This window comes from Uloborus diversus, chromosome 4 (genome assembly GCF_026930045.1).
Source record: "Uloborus diversus isolate 005 chromosome 4, Udiv.v.3.1, whole genome shotgun sequence".
NCBI classification, from domain to species: domain Eukaryota; kingdom Metazoa; phylum Arthropoda; class Arachnida; order Araneae; family Uloboridae; genus Uloborus; species Uloborus diversus.
Genome location: NC_072734.1, coordinates 40,773,495 through 40,794,124, shown reverse-complemented (window position 1 = coordinate 40,794,124; position 20,630 = coordinate 40,773,495). Strand labels below are relative to the sequence as shown.

The 20,630-nt window shown below is 31.8% G+C and overlaps 1 protein-coding gene across 1 annotated transcript in view; it reads left to right on the top strand.

Moving 5' to 3' along the window:
• Positions 1–9,129: 9,129 nt before the first annotated feature.
• LOC129220267 (plasmanylethanolamine desaturase-like) overlaps positions 9,130–20,630 on the top strand; it is a 76,631-nt gene continuing 65,130 nt past the window's right edge. Inside the window, exon 1 of the mRNA XM_054854650.1 lies at positions 9,130–9,365. Coding sequence (XP_054710625.1) covers positions 9,167–9,365 — 199 coding nt within the window. The 5' untranslated portion in view covers positions 9,130–9,166. The remainder of the gene's footprint in view (positions 9,366–20,630) is intronic.

Here is a 20,630-nt window from a genome sequence, read left to right as displayed (position 1 = left end):
ACTAAAATGAAATTGGTGGCCCCATTTCTAAAACAAATGGGGAAAGAGGGTCGATGCGCTTTGACACGAAAAATTTTGGAGGATTAAGCATTTAAAGAGTTTTAAATGAATTGGGGTATGAAACTAATAAATCTGAAACATGAAACACCGCGAATTCTACTGCAATAGTCAGAATCCAAAATAACAATACCCAGTAATTTGAAATAAAAAAAGGTTTGAGACGGGGAGATCCACTGTCATCGTGTCTGTTTAACATTTGTTTGAACTATGCAATGAGAAAAATCGAGGTGAACCAGGGAGGCAATTTTTAATAGAACTAGTGAAATTTTAGCTTTTGCAGATGGCCTGATCCTGTTGGCCAGGAACCAGGCTACACTCAGAGAATGATCTTCAGATCTGCTGCTTTCCTCAAAGGAACCAGGTTTATCTGTTAATATTACAAAGACGAAGTGCATGATAAATACGAGACAAAAAGGAGATGTGCAAAAAAATACAGAATTTTGAATGCATTGGAAAGATGTATGAGAGAGTTAAGAGTTTAAATATCTTGGTGCACAAATCAGTGATCAGAATGAAATGTATGTTGGCATCAGAGCAGGAAAAGCAGCAGGATATTGCTAGTATGCTTTTTACAAAAGCTGTTAAGATTATCGTATTTAAAAAGGAAGCTAAAGATTCTAGTATACAGAGTGATCATCAGGAAAGGAGCTGATACGTGTTCTTTATGAAAGTAAAATGGAGAGTTGTTTAGAGTGTGGGAGAGAAAGATTTTTGAAGCTGTATGACAAAAAAAAAATAAATAATTTGAATTTTGACCTTTTGAATTCAAATTATGTTTTTCGCAATTACGAGTGTGCGCATGTATGCAGGCGTGTGTGTTTATGTGTGTGTGGGGGGGGGGGCAGGGGTCTGTCCAGGATTTTTCAAAGGGTCCGTTTTTTGTGAAAAATAAAATAATTTTGTGAAAAGTGAATTAATTTTGTGAAAAATAAAATAATTTCGCAAAAAAAAAATTTTTTTTTGTTAAATCGAAACTTTAGAATTTAGAGCAGGCACAAACTACATCATTTAAACTTAAAGTAGAGTGCTTTCCTCTTCTATGTTGAGAACATCATTCTGGGGTGTTTTTCTAGTATTTAGCGTGGGGGGAGGGCGGCATCGCTCCCTCAAGTAGCAATATTTATCTACCATTTTACATTATGTTAAATTATACTAGATATATTTCTGTACAGCATTTAAAATAATTGTAACAAATAAATAAAATTCAGACAAGGAGGTTCAGCATTTAACTTTTTGACCCAAGACACTCTTAAAAAAGCACAGAGTTTCGTTTAAAACTTATAAACTCCGTGATTTTAACAAAAACAAAAAGGGATTTTATTTGTTTACTTCTTAACAAAGCGTACTAAACATCAAAAATTAAAAAAATCGGAATCCCATAGCGGATGCAAAGATATCGCAATTCTCAAAGTGAAGGCATCAAACGTATAAAAACGGCTTGTAAAAGAAATATTTTTGATAAAATTATTTTTAAATTGCATTTTAGAGTCCTATGATAAACATATCATTAATATCTGTGGACACAGCTAAACCAGAAATAAAATTAAACCATTGATTCAGCATTTTAATTTTTGACTCATAAAAGAAAATGGAATTTTGCTTTGAAAACTTGAAGTGCGTGTTTTAACAAAAAGAATTTTCATTTATTTGCATCCTAATAAAACGAAGTTAACTTGAAAAAAGAACAAAATATGATTCTTATATCGGATGTTAAAAGATTTCTTTTTTAAAATGTAGACATCTAAAGAAAAAAAAAAGGTAAGTAAAACAGTTTATTTAAAGTTAATCATCCTTGTTAGCATCGAAAAATCAAACCCATATAATTTTCTCCCAAAATAACAGTTGAACATCGCAGCACCACACCATAAAAACCCAAATATTGACAAGCTGGTAAAATGATGAGAATACTTTCTAATCAAGTTCATTATAAAGGTTTAACGCCAGACGCTAAATGGTGATAATTTTAAAGTTGGTAACCCTATCTGAAGCATTATTGTTTATTAAATCATCAGCGGGGGGGGGGGGGGAGTGCTTACCAAACGCCTTTTCAGAAACATTGCTGCTAATTAGCTGTGATAAAACAAACAAAATTATTTGAAACCAAACTTATTTCCAGCTGTTAATTTCTTTCCAAGAAGCAAACAACAAGCATTATATTTATTTGGCAGTAGCAATTTATTGCTTGCAGGAGCATCACAAGAGTGCCAATTTTTTTTTCTTTGCAAAATTAGCAGATTTTGTATAAGCTGATCCCTCTAATTTGACTTAAAAAAAGGTTCCAAAAATTATCGGTTTAATACGCTTTATTTTGCTTTCAGATTTGCTCCTTCAAAAAACAATTTGTGAAAGATCCATTCTTGTTTATCAGAATTTTGTGAAGGGTTCGTTTCGGTTCATCGGGGTTTTGTGAAAGGTCCGTTTTGTTTGATCGGGATTTTGTGAAAGGTCCGTTTTGTTTGATCGGGATTTTTGTGAAGGGTCCGTTAACGGACCCAAATATCCTCTGGCCAGACCCCTGGGGGGGTATGTGTATTTGTGCATGGGGGGGGGGAATGTGTATGTGTGTGTAGGCATATATGTGTTTGTGTCTGTGTGCAAGCATGAGTGTGTGGGTAGTTGTATGTGTATGTGTTTGTGTGTGTGTACGTGCGTGCGTGTATGCATTTGTGTAAGTGTAGGATATGGACAACCTGGAGATGGTTTTCGCTCGAGGAGCAGCATCGTGTGGCGGTCGGTCGGCAGTGATGCTGCAGAGGGTGCTGGCGGGAAAATAAAACCATAGGGCATCAAAACAGTCAAATGAAAGCAATAAGCAATTGTTGATTGCTCAAAAAAAAAAAAAAAAACAAGTAAAAAGATCTATAATTGCTATAAGGAATTAGATACTGCCAGAGTTAAGGAGAAGGAGGATCCAATGTCTGGGTGATGTGGAAAGACTGGATTTAAGCGAAATAACAAAACGTGTAAAGAAAGCCTCAGCAGATCAAGACTGAGAGACAGACCAAAAATCAGATAGAGAGATCAAGTCAAAGGTTTGAAGAAACTGAAAATAATAATTGGAAGCAAAAGACAACAAGTCGTGTGGAATAATGGTGAAAAGTCTTGAAGGAGGTCGAGGCTTTTCAGGGGCTGTAACACCAATGATGAAACATAAAACATTTTTTGGCATCATCACCAAATTAAGGAACTTTATATGTTCTCTAGTTTCTACAGCTAAAGTGATGCATTTGGGCTTGGCAATTCCAAATTGTCAGAATAAAAATTTGAGTTTCAATACATTATTCTTTTGGATTTTTATTTTATGTGGATGAGACATGCTTGCATACCGTTTTTAACTTCAATAAAAATTTATTTTATGTGTGAAAAGTTCATATACAGAATTCAAAGATTCTCAATTTGGTTCTTTTCTTTTCCATTTTAAGTTTGAAATGTTGGTTAAAAGTTAACTTTTAAGATGTCATTCATAGAATTTTAACATAAAAGTTAATTGATCAAATGAAGAACATTAGATTTTTACAGAAGCATCTTTAGTTCTCGGCAATAAAAATAATAACATTGCTTGAAAAAGATATTTTTAATAAGTTTTAAATGTTACAAACCTCAGTCGTTCAAAAAAGGGTTAAAAAATCCATTCAGAGGATGTTCAAAAGAGCTCCCATTCAATTTCTGAACCTAACTTGATTCCACAAAACAGAAACTCTTCCTCTTCAGTGTACCATTTGTGATTTGTAAAGGCATAAAATTATTCAATAGGGTTGCCATCAAAATTTGACTTGAAAATGGTTGCTTTAGTAGCCTGAAATTTAATAAATAGTTGCCTAAATAGTCTCCCCAGAGGAACAGTTGAGTTACATTTTGAATTCATGAAGTTGCTTTTACCAATAATCTTTTTTTAATTTGCTAACTCAAAAACTCCATTGCATGAAACAACCACGCAATACAACATCTTGAAACATAACTGTATCTAGTAGGTAAATACAAGAAAATCAAAACTTAATTCCTGAAATGTAACATTTTCTTCAACATTTACTTAGTTTATTTTTTGAACTTTTCGATGGAATTACTGTTTTAAAAATATAAGTTACTTTTCACGTAACGTCATGAAGATGTTAGGTGTAACGTCACGTTTTAAGTGTCACAAAGTGAAAAGAAAACTTCAGATATTTTTTTTAATTTTAAGGCAAATAAAACATACTTATTCTGGTTTTGAAATCATGAAGGAGTCATAAATTGAGTTTGTGTATGATTGAAACAAACATATAATTACTGCATAGTTAAAAATTTTGAACGTTTAATTTAAAACTTTGATGACAAAATGGAAAATTTAGGACATTTCTTAGGGTTTTAGTTACATAATCAATAAAACTTGGTTTTTCTTTTGTTAACATTAAGTTTTAACTCTTGTTTATATTTGTTCTTCCCTCTTCTTTTAACTTTTCTGCTCCTCCTAGTCCTATTATTACACTAATTTCGGACAATGCACTTTTCTAAATATCTGATTTCAGTACAGTAGAAGACCGTTACAACGCCGACCTGTATAACGCAATTCTCTATAAACCGCACTACTTTTCAGAAGTAAACAATGGGTTTTGAAGTTTAAAAAATCCCTCTGTTTTGCTTTGCAAACATAAACATTGTTAGGCAAAATAAATTTTGAAAGTATTTTATCTTTCCATCTTATTTCAAAGCTTTTAAATTGAAAATTAGTACTCATAGTAAACAGAAAATACCAGATGGCTCTTGAAAATACAGCTGTTATGCAGACCATGAAGCTAGCAGAAGTGCAGGATTTTGATTGTGAAACATATTTACTTGTGAATAACTAATTGTAATATTGGTGCTTTAATACTCATTGCAGATAAAACTCATTCTGAAGTGCTAATATATCCTGAATATTAGTTTAAAAATTTGAAATGATCTATGTAACGCAAAAACCTGTATAACGCAAAAGCTTTGGTCCCAAGGTGTGCGTTATAATGGTCTTCTACTGTAATTGGTTTGCTAATTCTAATAGAGAGTCTGGAGACTCTTGATTGAGTTTCTTATCTGTGCAATCACCCCTGATTTGTTGCTTGGGTTCTCCGGTTGATATTGTTTTACATTTGATTTATTATTTTCTCAGTTGTTTTTTTTTTTAAATCATCTTTTTAATTTTTTGTTTTCCTTTAAAGTCTGTTCTGTCAACTTTCCTAGTGAATCCAGATAATTTTTATATGATTTGTATGCCCATATGCAATTTTTTACAGTTCCTTTGTTAGTTTTACATCTCTTACATGTTGGTACTTTGCCAAAAAAAATGTCTTCATTTAGCATCCACTCAGACATTTTAGACTAAAAATGAGCAGCCAATTTTCTTGTTTTAATTGCACATGTCTCACTATCATATAAAATCATTGGTCTAATAAGGGTTTTGTATTGTTTTATTTTTGTATTAACAGTGAGAAGCTTAGATTTTAATTGGCTCTTTAAACCAAAGTAGCATCTATTCATCATCGAAATTCTATAAAATTTGTTAGTTGTTAAAATAAAACCAAAATAAGTTAATCTAAGGCAGCATACAATCTAACTTTCGCCTGATCGTCAAAAATATAAAAAATAATATTTACAAGATGCAAAAAGGATTGAAGTTTCAAATACAAGAAAATAATCCGCACAGTATAAGTTAAATGTTGGCATGCTTCCAAAAAAAAAATATTTTTTAAAAATTATTTATAAAAATAAAACATAAAATAAGTTAATAAAAGATAGTATGTGTCAAAACATTTTTGGATTCTCAAAAACATTAAAACGTTTACAAGATGCAAAAGGATTGAAATCTAAAACAGAGGAAGTATTTTTCTCGACACAAGCATTGAGCACATTGTGTCCATCGCTCTTTCTTTTTTTTTCAATAATCATCACAAAATATTAAAAAAGTGGCCTAAAATTGTAAAAAGTCCCCAATTTTTTTTAAAAAGTCGTTTTTAGGCCGTTTTTGATTAAAAAAAAGTGTCGACTTTTTTTTATCAAAAAGTCTTTTTATCTTTTAGTCGTCAGTGGCAACCCTATTAAATCACCATAACAAAAAGGAAATATATATAGAAGAATAAATAATAAAAGCTGGGTGTGTGATATAGAAGCTGCCTTGTCATTTAACCACTGCAGCTTTATTCTCATTATAGCCGCCTGCATATTAAAACTAATTATTATGGTGCTCTGGACTTTTAATCGCGTCAGGGTTTCTTTTCTTTTTTTTAAACTGAGAACCCTTAATGGTCCGGTGAACCCACGCCTATGATCTGAATTAAGTGTATAGAAATGTCTAGAGGAATTCAAGTGGGTAGGATGGTACAAAGAGAGTAGTAGTGATAAACAGCCTAGGAAAAAAGCGGTGATAAAGAATGCAATTTTCCAATGCCTCCAACATTTTCTACAGCACTTGAAGCTTTACAAACTGGATGCAGAACAATATTTAAATGCTTGACAATATTCAATTTTTGGAGCAATTTTTTTATGATTGCCGTAGCAACATTTGGTGTAATATAGTATCCCTCACACAACATCGTCATTACGTTGCAGGATATTCCTGTTGATTCAACTGAGGTAATTCTTTCTAAGTGCAGATCCAAATCAACCAAAGATAGACTAAAAAGCTATGTTTAAGGGACTTATGTTCAAAAAAATTCATCCCAGACCAATCATGCCTATATTATGCTTCTGAGTCTCTTTGACCCATTTTCTGATAGTAATCCATTCCAAAACTGGATCCGCCTTTAGTATCCGCTTAAACACATGAAGATTTGAATGAGATTGAAAATATTATTTTGAACAATATGAAAAACATAAAAAATCTTTACAGTACTTTTCCGTTAAAGGAACATCAATTAGCGCATTTTTTAAATTTTTGGTTATTTTAATTTCAGTTGACATAATTTTTCAACCAAAAAAATTATCCATGTAAATTAAACAAAATATTTTTCTGCTTTCAATATCCTTTTTTGCATAATAATTTGACATAAAATCCAGTTGAAATTCTTTAATGTATTTTTTGAATACTTTGACTAAAATTCAATTATTACCTATAATTTAAATTGTATTGAATAAAACTAAATTCCAATTAATGAGCAATAGTTTTCCTATTTTTGTGCAGTACAATGTTATTTGACAACAGCCTAGGTTTCAGTTTTGCTTCGAAGAATTTGTTAAACAACATGTAGCAATTGCAGTAATGACAGAAACATGTTTCATTTTGATTACATTAAAAATATATAAAAATATACAATAAAAAAAATATTATTCTAAAAAATGTTTTTGGTCCGGCAAAAATCCGACAGCCCTGTTTGAGGGTCTTCGTCACTATCAATCTTTAAGGGGGAGAAAGGGTGCATATCCCCAGGGGCGGATTCAGGAGAGGGTCAAAGGGTCAGCTGATCCCTGTGACAAGAACTTTTTTATGATCATCATTGAACTTCAGTTTTCTAGATCTGAAAGAGTAATACATGGAATCAAAGTTAACCGTTCTTTTCCTGAGTTCTGTAGGACATTTCTTTGCCAGCGTGTCAATAATTCAAAGGTTTGACTTGGTTCTTTTATTAAGCTATTTGCTATGTTGAGTTTTTTCTTAATTTTTAAAAGAACAATTTTACTTTAAGTTTTTTCAGAGCAGTCTTCCACCTCAAACCACATGTCGTGTGAGTGCTTCCTCATTTTTTCAAAGCTTACGGTAACATGACCAGCCTGTCTGCCAAAAGATGTATGGCTTTAGATGAAAAGGGAATATGATCTGTAGCGTAGGTTGCGCCATTGAAAAATTTAGGGGGATGGGGGATTAACTTCAAAGGATTTTGGTCTCATTTGGAAAGGAGTTGAATGCTCTGTTTCAAATATGGGGTGCCGCATCAACATTAGGGGGAATGGGAGCTCCTGGTTAGCCGATACGTTTTTATGATGGAGGTATAACGCTGGTCATTGAGACTTGACCCCCCCCTACGAAAATTCCTGGATCCTCCCCTGCATATCCCTGCAAAACAATATTTGAAATTGTATCTATAAAGTGAAAAAAAACTGCAGTCGACACATAAAATTAAAAAAATACAATATTTCACCAGAAACATAGTGTAAAAAAAAGTAACAAAAATAATTTATTTGATATTTGACTTCTTGTATTCAAATTATGTTTTTCGCAATCACGAGTGTGTGTGTGTAGGCGTGTGTGTTTGTGTCTGCGTGCAGGCATGAGTGTGTGGGTATGTGAGTGTGTATGTATGCGGGTGTGTGTAGGACATGAACGCAGCCTGGAGATGGTTTTCGCTAGAGGAACAGCATCGGGAGGGGCCGGTCGACGGTGGTGGTGCTGCAGAGGATGGCGGGGGGGGGGGGGGGGAGAGAATAAAATCATAATAATTCAAAACAGTCAAATGAAAATAATAAGCAATGTGATTGCTCAAAAAAAAAAAGAAAAAACGCGGCAAAAAATTACTTATCAATTCATAACATTAATAAAATGCATGTTCTGGTAATTTCGTTTTCAGACATATGCATTCAAAATCTTATCGTTTCCAGGCCTAATTTAACAAAATTGTCTTACTGCTCGCGATGAATTCAAACTTTGAACTTTGTCTTCCATTTTTTAATGAAATAAACCTTAAACGTTTCATTAATCAAAGTCATAATTTCTATGTATAATTTAACGTAAAGTTCACATAACACGCTCGTTGAATTTTCTCCATCAGGGAAACTCCATGTTGTTTATTGTTTATGAACATAGTGTTGCCATAAAAACTTTTATAGATAACGATTTTTTTTAATCAGCGGAAGTTTCGAGGCTCGCGAACGCACCCAATAACTATAAATTGCAAAATGCCAACTTGATTGCCAATTTTACACCAACTGTTTGATAGTAAATAAATTTGCTTTACAGTTGACGTTTAAGTTTTCTTTTAAAGACTTTTTTTTTCTCTTGCATTTGAATACGAAACTCAAAAGACGTTACTTTTGTGATTTTTAATCGATATCGACATCGAAATTCGTCTGTTCTTTTTTTTTGTTTATTTTGTTCCATTTAGCAGTCAACACCTTAAAGGGTTCAGCTCTCAGCTGCTCGTCTATCCCTAAAGAAGCCGAAATCATGAATGGTAGTATGTCTTCCTGTTTATTACCTCCCGTAAAAACCGAAAAGCAGATTTTTGAAAATTCCATGCCAGAAGATGATCCAAACTGCAATTCTGATGTGATAAAAGAGGATTTTAAACAGGAAGATTTCTCCAAACCACGCTGGGGCCCGAACCATGCTGGAGCTAAAGAACTCGCTAGTCTTTACACTAGAGGTATGTGACAAATTCTGATTTTTACAAATTAAATAGCATTTGTGAAATCATAATACGAAGAGAATTTTGTCAATGATCGGCAGTTGAAATTAAATTCTATTCTCGTCAATTCGGGAAGTCAATAACTGCTCCTTAAAATTTTCTGCTTCGTAAACAGCAGCGAAAAGCTTTCAAATAGTTTTTGTGCGCTTCTCCCCCCCCCCCCCAAACTGATCTATTTTAAGTAATACATAATTATGTGCTAAGCTGTAAATTCATCGGGAGTTTAGAAACGAATGTGACACATTATAGATGCATTCTCTTCAATTTATTTGATGTTAGATGAGATTTTGATGACTGTCAGCAAGACGTGTTGAAAACTTAAAAGTTTGTTTCGATTAAATGATGGAAACTTCGTGAATAATTTGAAATTTTTCACTGACAGAAATGTAAAGATAATGGATGTTTATTGTTTAATTTTATTTATTTATTTATTTATTTATTTATTTTTTTGCAGTTATTCAAAATTTCCAATATCTATGTATTTTTTTTATGTTTGGATAAGAAACTACATATGCCAATTAAATACTGAATTGGAAAATATTAATTTACATTTCAAGTATTTTTGTGACATGCATTTTGATGGCTATTTTCAGTTCTTCTGATTGGCAACAGTTTCAAATGGTCTAGCCCCTATTTTTATAATTTATGTAATAGTGTGCACATATAATGGTTTTTCGGTAAAGAAATGTTTTTTGAAGTGTTGTCTTTTCATTGGCCAATGAAGCTTGTCGGAATCCTATTTGCCCAACACATTCAAGGTCTAACTATAACAGCTTGGGGCCTGACATTTTATCTGCGACCTTTTTATCAGGAGGGTTTTGAAAGTTTTGGATTTTGGTAGGGGGTCATAAAGGATGTTCAGGTTCTAATAATAGGAGTGGCAAATTTTTTGAAATATATTGTTCGCATGCTGCTTTATGTTTAAGGGGAGGTGGGGTACATTGGTCCACTTTTTTACTTATAATTTTTTATCTCATCAAAAAATTTAATGAGCAGTTCAATTTTTTACAATAAGTTTCACTAAGCACTTCTCAACGCCACAGATGTTTTAGGAAACGTTGTATTGATATTTTTTTTTATATTTTTAATATTTAAATGGAATCTTGATAAGTGCACCAAGGTGCCCCACGGGTGTGGTACGATGGTCCACCTGGTGGGGCACGTTGGACCGCATAACTCAAACAATATTCGGTATAATTTTAGTGATATCTACTATCAAACGTTGTAACTACCTTAGAGCGAAAAAAATAAAGTTTAAAGATCAATATAGCGTATTAAATTGATTTTGATTGATAAATCATCTTTAATTGAAAACAGTAACGAGCATTCACCATTAGTACACAATTATTTTTTAAAAATCAATTATAAATATTCATGAGACAATATTGAACTCATAACTAAAAATGTGTTAAACGATATCTGGGAATGTAAAAGTACTACTTCCTGAGCTTTGGAAGTAGTACTTTTATTGAACTGGGTTTCAGAAGGATAAGTCATATGTTACTTTTATGCAAAGGTACATCAGTATTTGCTAGGGGAGAAAAAAAGCTCCCTTTTTCATCATTGCATTGCGTGAAAAAGAAAAGAATCCTGTTACATTAATACCATATATTTTCAAAGAAAAAGTACAATAAAATTGACAGCTTTAAGTTAGCATATCTTTGTGTTTTAAAATCAAGTATAAAAAATAAAATTAGATTATCTTAAGTGAAAGTTTTCCTTTATTCCTTTAATCAATTATTTGTTTTATTTTGTTTCTATGTAGAATGCTTGTTTAGCAAAAAAAAAAAAAAATGTTTAATACAGGAACTTCATTATAGCATATAGTGCATATTTTACTCTTAAAAAACAATTGTCTGGAAAAATTTAGAAATAATATTCGAAAATATAAATTGTAAAAAAGTGCAGATATGAAATGATTTTTTTGGTAAAATTAATTTAGTGTAATTTTTATTAAATAGTTATCTTTTGCTTTTTTTGCCCAAAGTTTTTATTATTATTGTTTTGAAACATGAGTAGCATGAAATGAAATGAATGTATAATATACAAACACTTGGAATATTGTTATCATTATTGAGGTTTAAGAGAAAAAAAAAAGTTTTAAAAATTATATGGGGTAGTTTGGTCCGGTTCATCGTCCTCCACAAAGCGTGGACCAACCTACTCCACCTTCTTGATCTGAAAAAGTGATGTCATAATATTTTTTCTTTTTGACAAAAAATGAAAAAATTGCCTATTATTGTGAACTAAAAGAACTTACTTTAAGGAAAAGTTCATTTTTTTCCCCGCAATTTTGATGAAAATCATTAAAAAAAAAGTTAGTTTTCCAAAAATTACTCAGGGTTACTGAAAAACCACTTTCTGAAATAAAATTTGTTCAATATAGCTGTACCATGAGATTTTATTAATAGGATTTGTAGGACCATAGGTGCTATTTGTTGGTCATAAATTAAAATAAAAAATATTAATGGTATTAAAATAATTGAGACCAGTCCAACGCGCCCCAATGGTCCAACGTACCCCACCTCCCTCTATCTTTGGCCGTTTGAAGGTTAGCCCTTACTCGAAATTATGGTGACTAGAGCACAGTGGACCACCTGCATTTAAATCTAATAATAGATAGCTCTTTTTGTTTATATGAAAAATCGAAAATAGTAGCATTGTTCCAGTTAGATACAGCCAAAAGAACCACATGTGAAAAGTTATGGTAGCTATTTTGTGCAGATTTCATGTTTTGAAATACTGAATGTAACTTTTCTATTTTAAAGTTTTTTGAATTTATTGATACTGAAATAGTGACTGTAAGCACAAAATAGTTCTTTTTAAAACTAAAGATATTGCTGCTGAGGCATTTCAAGGTATTTGTGACATAGGCTTGTCCATAACAAAACTTGTTAAAAGGTTAAAATTTTTGTATGTATTGAAGAAGCACATTCCAAAGGACATGAATTTCTTTTTTTTTTCTTTTTTTACTTCATATTGTCCATGTAATCGCAATCAAAACATAAAAAATACAACTTTGATCGTTACAGACTCTACATTGAATTTTTCTTCAACAGTGACTTTTGAACTGAATTTCAAGCCAAAAACTGGTGCTTGGGACAAATAAAGTAAAGGATTATCTCTAATACGTATAATAATTTGAATCAAAAAGTGCATTCATTAAAAAATTATAAGTCGTGAAAATGGTGATTGTAGAGTCCGTTACAATAATTAGAAGAAAAGTTTTGTTAAAATTTTTATTTATGCATTTTATATCACTAAATTCAATATTTTCTAATTTCACCTAGATGGTGTTACAATATTCTAAAACAAGTTTCATGATTATTTGCATTCAATATTTTTTATTAATTTTCTAAATTTGGTTTCGGACTCGACATTTGGCAACTGTTTCAACACTGCTCTTTCTTTGCTAAAATGCTTGAAACAGCCTGCACAAAAAAAAAAGAATAAGAGTAGCTCTTTTAAAGGGAATTACAACTTATACTTAAAAAAACTTCGACTTATAGAAGAATTTTGATTGCACAAATGTATGGAGGGAGGAGTCAGGGCACATTTGTTTGGCTCTCTACTTTTCTTCTTTTTTTATCTCATCAGAAAATTCAATGAGTAATTTTACTTTCTCCCATGAGTACATTAATATTTCTCATCATTCCAGTCAATTTTCAATTCATTAACTTTTTTCACATTAATATTTTAACAGAACTTTGTGAAGTGAACCAACCTGCCATATTCTCTGGGTCCCCACATTACAAGAACAACTTCTGTTACAGTTTTAATGATAAAATATTATCCAACATTTGTACCAAACAAATGTTGTTTTGTGATTAGAATCAGAAATCAAAGTTTAAAGATCAATATAATTAAAATTGACCAACATCTACTGTTACATTGTTTCAAGAATCAGCACAATTTGTGTTTTTAGCAACTTCACTAGTGCTAAAACTAGAGTATTGCTTTTTTAATTGTTCTAAAAGTTTTTGTGGGTTTTCTGAAAGTGAACCAACATAACCCTAGGTTCTTGGTCTAAAAAAAGTTGTTCTGATTTTTTTTCTTTACATCAAAAAATAAACTGCTAATCCTTAAGAACTAAAAAAACTTATTTTAGGAGAGGAATTTAATATGTTGCTTCATTCTTCAGGAAAACCATTTTAAAAAAAATAAAGTTGCTTAGTTATGAAAGTTAATCGATCAAAAATAGCTCTGCCAAACTAACAGTTTCTGAAATTTGTTCAAAATAGCTGTACCATATGATTTTATTATAGGAGTTGTAGAACTATGGGCGTTACTTTTTGTTCGTGAAGAGTATTAAAATTATCAAGGCTGTTCTAACGAGACCCAATTTCCCCCATTATCTTATGGGATGTTGACTGATATGGTGGTCCTGACTTTCAGTATGTATTCAATGTGACATTTGAAAAATTTCCAGTGTTATATCGTAAGGTATCGTTAGTGCAAAGTAAGGCTTGTCAGATGTAATTTAGTACATTAATATTGGGCCGTTAAACGGAAAAACAGATCTTTGGGGCCATACATGACCGATCATACTTTTAATTTTTTAAATGCAATTATTTAAACCGGAAATGAACAAAATTATGTTGCTTAAAAATATATGTGGTATGAGATCCCTAAAGCAAAAAAATGTTGCCTTTTTGAATTGAATTAACAGAACATTTAACTTACCTTTAAAAATGCAATTTAAAAAGTTTTGGCTTAAAAATAACTTCTCCCTAACATGTCCCGCCCCCCTTAAAATTTATCCAGAAATTTCGATTTACCGAAGATGGTCCGGTATTGATCACTTCAGGTAACCAAGGGCTCTAACTATATAAGTAAAATTGCTAGTTAAATTTGAATTAAATCCCATCATTTCTAATAACGAGTGCAAGACTGAAGAAATCAACATATCACTTGGTCTGTTCCAACAAGAGGCCACCTTCAATCTGGTACTCCCCCCCCCCCCCCAACACCACCACCAAGAGCAATATTTTGCTGCTTAAATGTATTATAGATAAATTGATACAAAGTAGAAAACCTTTATTAGGTAAGAATGGTTATTACTTTCAGAGAAAATTTGAAGGCAGTTTAAGCAAAAATTTCCATGTCTTTTGAGTGTAGAATCCGTAATATGCTATATATATATCTTCCTATATCTTCAGAAATTCAACACAAAATTTAAACTTTTTTCAATGCTGTGACATAAGTACACATAGGACTAATCATTTACAAAAAGTTTAACTTTACTATCTGCACTAATCATGAGTAGGAGGCTAAAAACATCCTTATGAAGTGTAGAGTCCGTAAGAGCCGAATACTGTGAAATGCTCCAGCAATAACTTTCCAAGGCGAGGAGCAAATGTTTTCTCTGAAATCCCAACATTGTCTGGAGAAGAACAAGCCATTGCTGTTGATCCAGCAGTTGAAAAGTGGGGATTAAACGATCAAATTCAATCACTTTGATGTGATACCACAGCTGGCTACAAAGGTCAAATAAATGGTGCTTGTATTCAATCTAGGAAGAGTTGTTCGATCTTGATCTGCTGTACCTTCCTTGTCATTATCATTTCCATTTTTAAAGGGATGATTTGATTCCGTCATGAGTGCAACTTCGTGCATATTTCAAAAGATTTAGAGAAACCTGGACAAAACTTGCTAACTGGTGACAATGAAGTCCTTGATGATATACGCTCAATCATGCTCGGGTTTCTTGATTAACACTTTTTATCTCAGAATCAACTGCGCGATGGTTACCGAAAACTGTTGGAATTAAATATGAAATTTCTTGTTGGAATTCCAAAGAGTGGGATATAATTTCGTAAGCCAGGAGCCGTAAGCCGTGCTTGGTGGATGTCAAAATCCATTTATGCTCTCAAGATGTACTGATTTCAGGATCAGTTTCACTTATCTGAAAGGGAGAAGAACTCCTAAAGAAGATTATGTATTTTTCTTGCTCCCAGTCTGTGTGTGTGTGCGTTCTAGCTGGGTTTATCTCCCCAGAAACAGAAAGTTCCAAGTTCCATATCACGATTTTCTATTTGTGCCTCAACTGATCGATTACTAGGATATTGATTCAGAAATCAGTTTGACTGCTCTCAAAAAATTTTCAAAACATTTCTGGTACTTAACGTTCCAACGTTAGGCTCTATCATTATTTGATGATAATGTTCCAACCACGGTTAAGAGAAACATTGCATATGTTATGTTAGAAGCAGCTAAATGGCAAGAACAGCGAGAATTAGAAAACCAGCAAAAGAGATATATTCTAAACCAAAATGAGTTTTAAGTTTATTAACAATGAGTTTTCATCTTTTGTGACCCTTTTGCGAAATATTTCTTCACCCGATTTTCTCAACTAAGACCCTTCAACTTGGAAAGATCATATTGGTTACATAAGCGGAAAGGAAAAACTTAATAAAATAATTATTGTGAATGATGCTGCATAAAGGGGTGTCAAATTAATTCAGGAATACAATAATATTCTTACAAAAGATGAAAGTAAAAAACAATTTGTTTTACAAATCGTTGCTGAAGACCGTAAAAGATATCCCACTGCTACTAAATTATCACTTAGGGCCATGGGCGTCCATATGCAAAATTGTAAGTGGGGGGGGGGGGGGGGGACTCAGATATTTTAACCGTGGTTTAGCAGAATATTTTCCCCATGGAAGCAGATTTCAGGACAGATTAGAGTCATTAAAATTTGACATTTTTAATAACTTATTTATTAATGGCTGGAGAAGAAATGTTTTTGACATTTTTGCAAAGAAAAAAGTTCTAAAAGCAAGGACTAATTTCTATGGGGGGGGGGGGGAGGCTCGAGCCCCTTGCCCCCCTATATGGGCGCCCTTGCTTAGGGCCATTCCACCGTCACGTACGGGACAAAAAGACGCTTAAATTTCATTAACATTTCGTCATATCTCTTAATATTTTAATGAAACAGGGGTAAACTATTTTTTTTTTTTTTTAATCTTTACTTTTGATACAAAGATACTCCTGACACAATTATATTTTTACTAAACTATTTTGTTATTTAAAGTAAAATTTATTTTTCATGCGTGACGTACGGAACATCCAAAGTCAACCTCTGGTAACTTGCTTATGATTAAGCTAATATTTTTGCTCTATTAATACAGCAATGACGAAACAAATTGTAGATTTTGAAAGCTATGGTTCCAACGTAAAAAAAAACATCTCATTAGTTTAGAAATAATTATTTAAACCATTGAAAACAAATATGTATATGCTCATTCCGTTGAAAAAGCTAATTTTATCCCCGCGCGTGACGGTTCTTATATTTCATAAAAAAGAAATAATTTTTGAAGAAAGTTTTTGCTTAAGAAGTCACACATGCGTTTGTGATTTCTTAAGCAACAAAATTTTGTTCATCATCTTTTTAAATCATTGTTTTTTATGAAATATATGAAGCGTCACGTGCGGGAAAAAAATACCGTTTTCCGTGGAATGGCCCCTTAGGAAAAAATAATGTTAAAAATCCTGACTTAAGAGAAAATAATGTTAAATATTCACTTGTTCCCACTGTGTTATGATTCCATAGAAATCATTTGTCATAATAAAATATATTTATTCTCTAGAAACTGTTGCGTTTTAAGGAAAAAATAAATTTTTGAAAAAAATCGCGAGATTTCTAGGACTGATCGAACTTTAAGGTATTTGAGGCACCCCTAGAAATTGTCCAAATGAAGAAAAATTTTGCACAGCCTGTTTTTTTTTTTTTTTTTTTTTTTTTTATGTCTTTTTGTCCATTGAAACAAGGTAAAAGGGTATGAGCAATGAAATTTAACCTTCGAAATATTCCCTATAGCTGAGGGCCACGCTAATGTACATCATCATAAACTATATTACAATGCTAAGGAATTGGCATGAATTAATTTTAAAGTTCTTGGTACTATAATAGTTATCACTAAAACTGCCGAGTTTGGGGAAAACTAGAGTTGGAACTAACGAAGCTTCGGCCATACCACCGCAAGCTTTGCTCTGGTCCAAATCATGAGTTGTGATTCAGCCATTTTGGCCTGAAACAATTTATGTTGCGAATTTTCTTTTACAATTATTGTTTGAAAGATATTGTTACAAATTTTGTAAATAGTAATTTTTTTTTAAATGTTTTTTCATGATTTATTTTCTGAAATTTTGCTTAATTTGGCGTTTATTCCATTATTTTCATTCACAATTAGTGTAATTAGGATACCTTACCTGCTAGCAATTTGACAAGCTTTCTGGGCATTTAATATTGAAATCTATGTACCTCCTGAACTCATAACAATATTATCTTTTACATCACGCAATTTATATGATCATCTTCTTAATGACACGAATCGAAGGCGAAAATTAATTTTCTACTGTTTTAGATTTGATCTTTCATGCTGTAAAGAAATCTATTATTTTTATTTTAGTTTTTCAATAAAGTCTTGGTTTTTTAAATTATTACCCCCTCCTCCTCTAAATATATATATATATATATATATATATATATATATATATATATATATATATATATATATATATATATATATATATATATATATATATGTATATATATATATATATATATATATATATATATATATATATATATGTATATGTATATATATATATATATATATATATATATATATATATATATATATATATATATATATATATATATATATATATATATATATATAATACCTTCATTGAAATTTAGTTCAAAATTTGTATGAAAAGTTTTGTGAACCTTAATTCGATTCAAAAGAAATATCTTTGTCAAATCTGAAAAAAAGGCCACAAAGAGGAAACACTATATCAAGAATCTACCATTATATTAGAAGAAAATGAACGTGGCGCACATGAACTAAATTCCTTGAAGTGGTAGATCAAACTTCTGTCTGGCGTAATTTTCTTTTAGCATTGTATTTGTTCTTTCGAAGCTGCAATTCTTTTTTCGTTCTTAACCCCAACTTCTAAAGATAGATTCTTAGAATTCTATTATTTCCCCCTCCCCTCTATCTCATGGGAAACGAATTTTGTATGCTGCTCGAAACCCAATTTTTCTCTTAACTTGCAATAAATTAAATCTTGCTCCAAATAAATCTTTTAAAGGACCGTGATTAAATTAACTTCTTTCTTAAGAACATTCTTTGCTTCTTTCATGAGTTTTGGACTTCTGCCAGACCGTCGAATTCGTGAATTCGTCAATTTGATCTCTGATCGGATTTTCATTGCCAGCAGAAAGTAGAAATAGCTCTGCATTGGACACAGTGCTCTCAAAAGCGGAGAAAAATCCGTAATTCGAAGAACGAAAAAAGAATTAGCACTTTCTTTTGATAGCACGAGTTTTGGCAGCAACAGAAATGGTGCATTCACAATGCTTTTACGACATTCTTATAAATTTAAAATTGATAAAAGATCACTGTGTTATAGCCTTCTTCAATTCAAATTCAGACCTTAAAGGAGGAAATACCATCCTTATATGGTAGAAATTGCAATAAAAAATTCGATACATTTGTTTCACTACAATAGACTTCATTTCGTGCAGATGGTACTGTGCAATAAATATTATCAAAAAATTACTTTGCCTACTTCAACTGTTATAAGTTTGTACGGAATTTATCAAAAATATGTTTCAAGAAAATGGAATACATATGAGGCAGTGAGAAGCAAAGGGATGTCAGTGGACTTTTATGAAGTTTTGAACGGAACACGATTAAAGTTTAAATCCTATGTAGGCTTTCATTGAATTTTTTTTCTAACTCATGCTATACAGCCGCACCTACCAGGGCTACTATTAACTTTGCTAGTACTATATTTTGTCTCAAGACAGAGGAGAGGTTCACCCACCATTTGTACTGGTTATCTCCAAATTTTGAATTTTGGCACTTACATCTCTTTGCTTCTCACTGTATATTATGTATTCTTCTTCTGGAAACTTTTTTTCTTTTTCGAAAAAAGAAAAGTTTTCCCATTTGTTTCCTTAATAATAGTTAAAATGTAATTTCTGTTTTCGATGTTTTACTTTAAAATGTCTTTATGATGCCGAAACTAGTCATGATTTTCCAAATGATACAGTTGCGTGAGACATTGTTAACTCGAGTAGGAATTATGCCAAATGCTTTATTGAGTTTTCAAGTTAACTGCCAACATTTCTGCGCAATGAAGTAGAAGTCTGGTTTTTGAAATGTAGTCAGTTTTACTTCTTCAATTTCTAATTTTTTTCGCAAACGATAATCATCATTAATTCAATTCGATCAGCAATTGTTCTCAAAAGAAACGAAATGCACCTGATTGATGAATGGAAAGTACACCAAGAGAGATATGGGAGAGGGGGGGGAGCAGAATGAAATTCATCATGCTTCAATAATGAAATGCGTAATGGTTTCGACAACAAGAACTCGTAATTAATAGTGGGACAAAAGATTTAATCAACAATAAGTAGTGGTATTGGTACCTTTATACTTATTGTACAATATACAACTTAACAAAGGCATCATTATAGCATGCATTTGCTTTAAAAACTGCATACGTTTGGTTCCAAGGCACAAAAGTATCTATTTTTGTCACTCAGTTCGATTTTCTTTGCACTGAGAAAAGAGGTTTTGTGGCTCTAAAACGCGGGTATGCCTTTTTCATCGCAAGTTAGAGTTATATTAAGTTAGATTTATTTAATTGTGTTATCCTCACCCCTGTCAATGATCACCTAAACCCCAATTTTTAATTAGGTATTTAAAGACGTATGAGAAAACGGATAAAAGCAAAAATTGTATTTATAATTTATTTCAAGTCTGCTTCAGTAGCTGCTTGACTAGTAAACAATTTTTGAGTCAAAATAATGTCCTTGGTTAAATTTTTTCAAGAGATGTATAAACCAGCATCATTTAATCGAGATAGTTAAATTCGTTTTAGTTATTAGAGTTAAAAATTTTAGCTTAATTTATCAATCTAATATAACTCCTTCTAATATTAGAAGTTCACCAATCAGGAAGGGGTTTTTTTAGCACTAAAAATTTTTTGAACATAAAAAAACCCTTCATATTCTGTATTATTTTAACCATGTTCAATAACATATATATAGATATAATATATTTTAAAACATTGGTAAAAAGTAGGGAGTTTTCAAAAATACAAAAATCATAAAATAAATTGATAAGAAATATTAACTTTAAACTGTGGCGCCACCCTCGGAAGGGAGGGGGCAGATTTAAATTTTAAAATCTTAAAATAGGT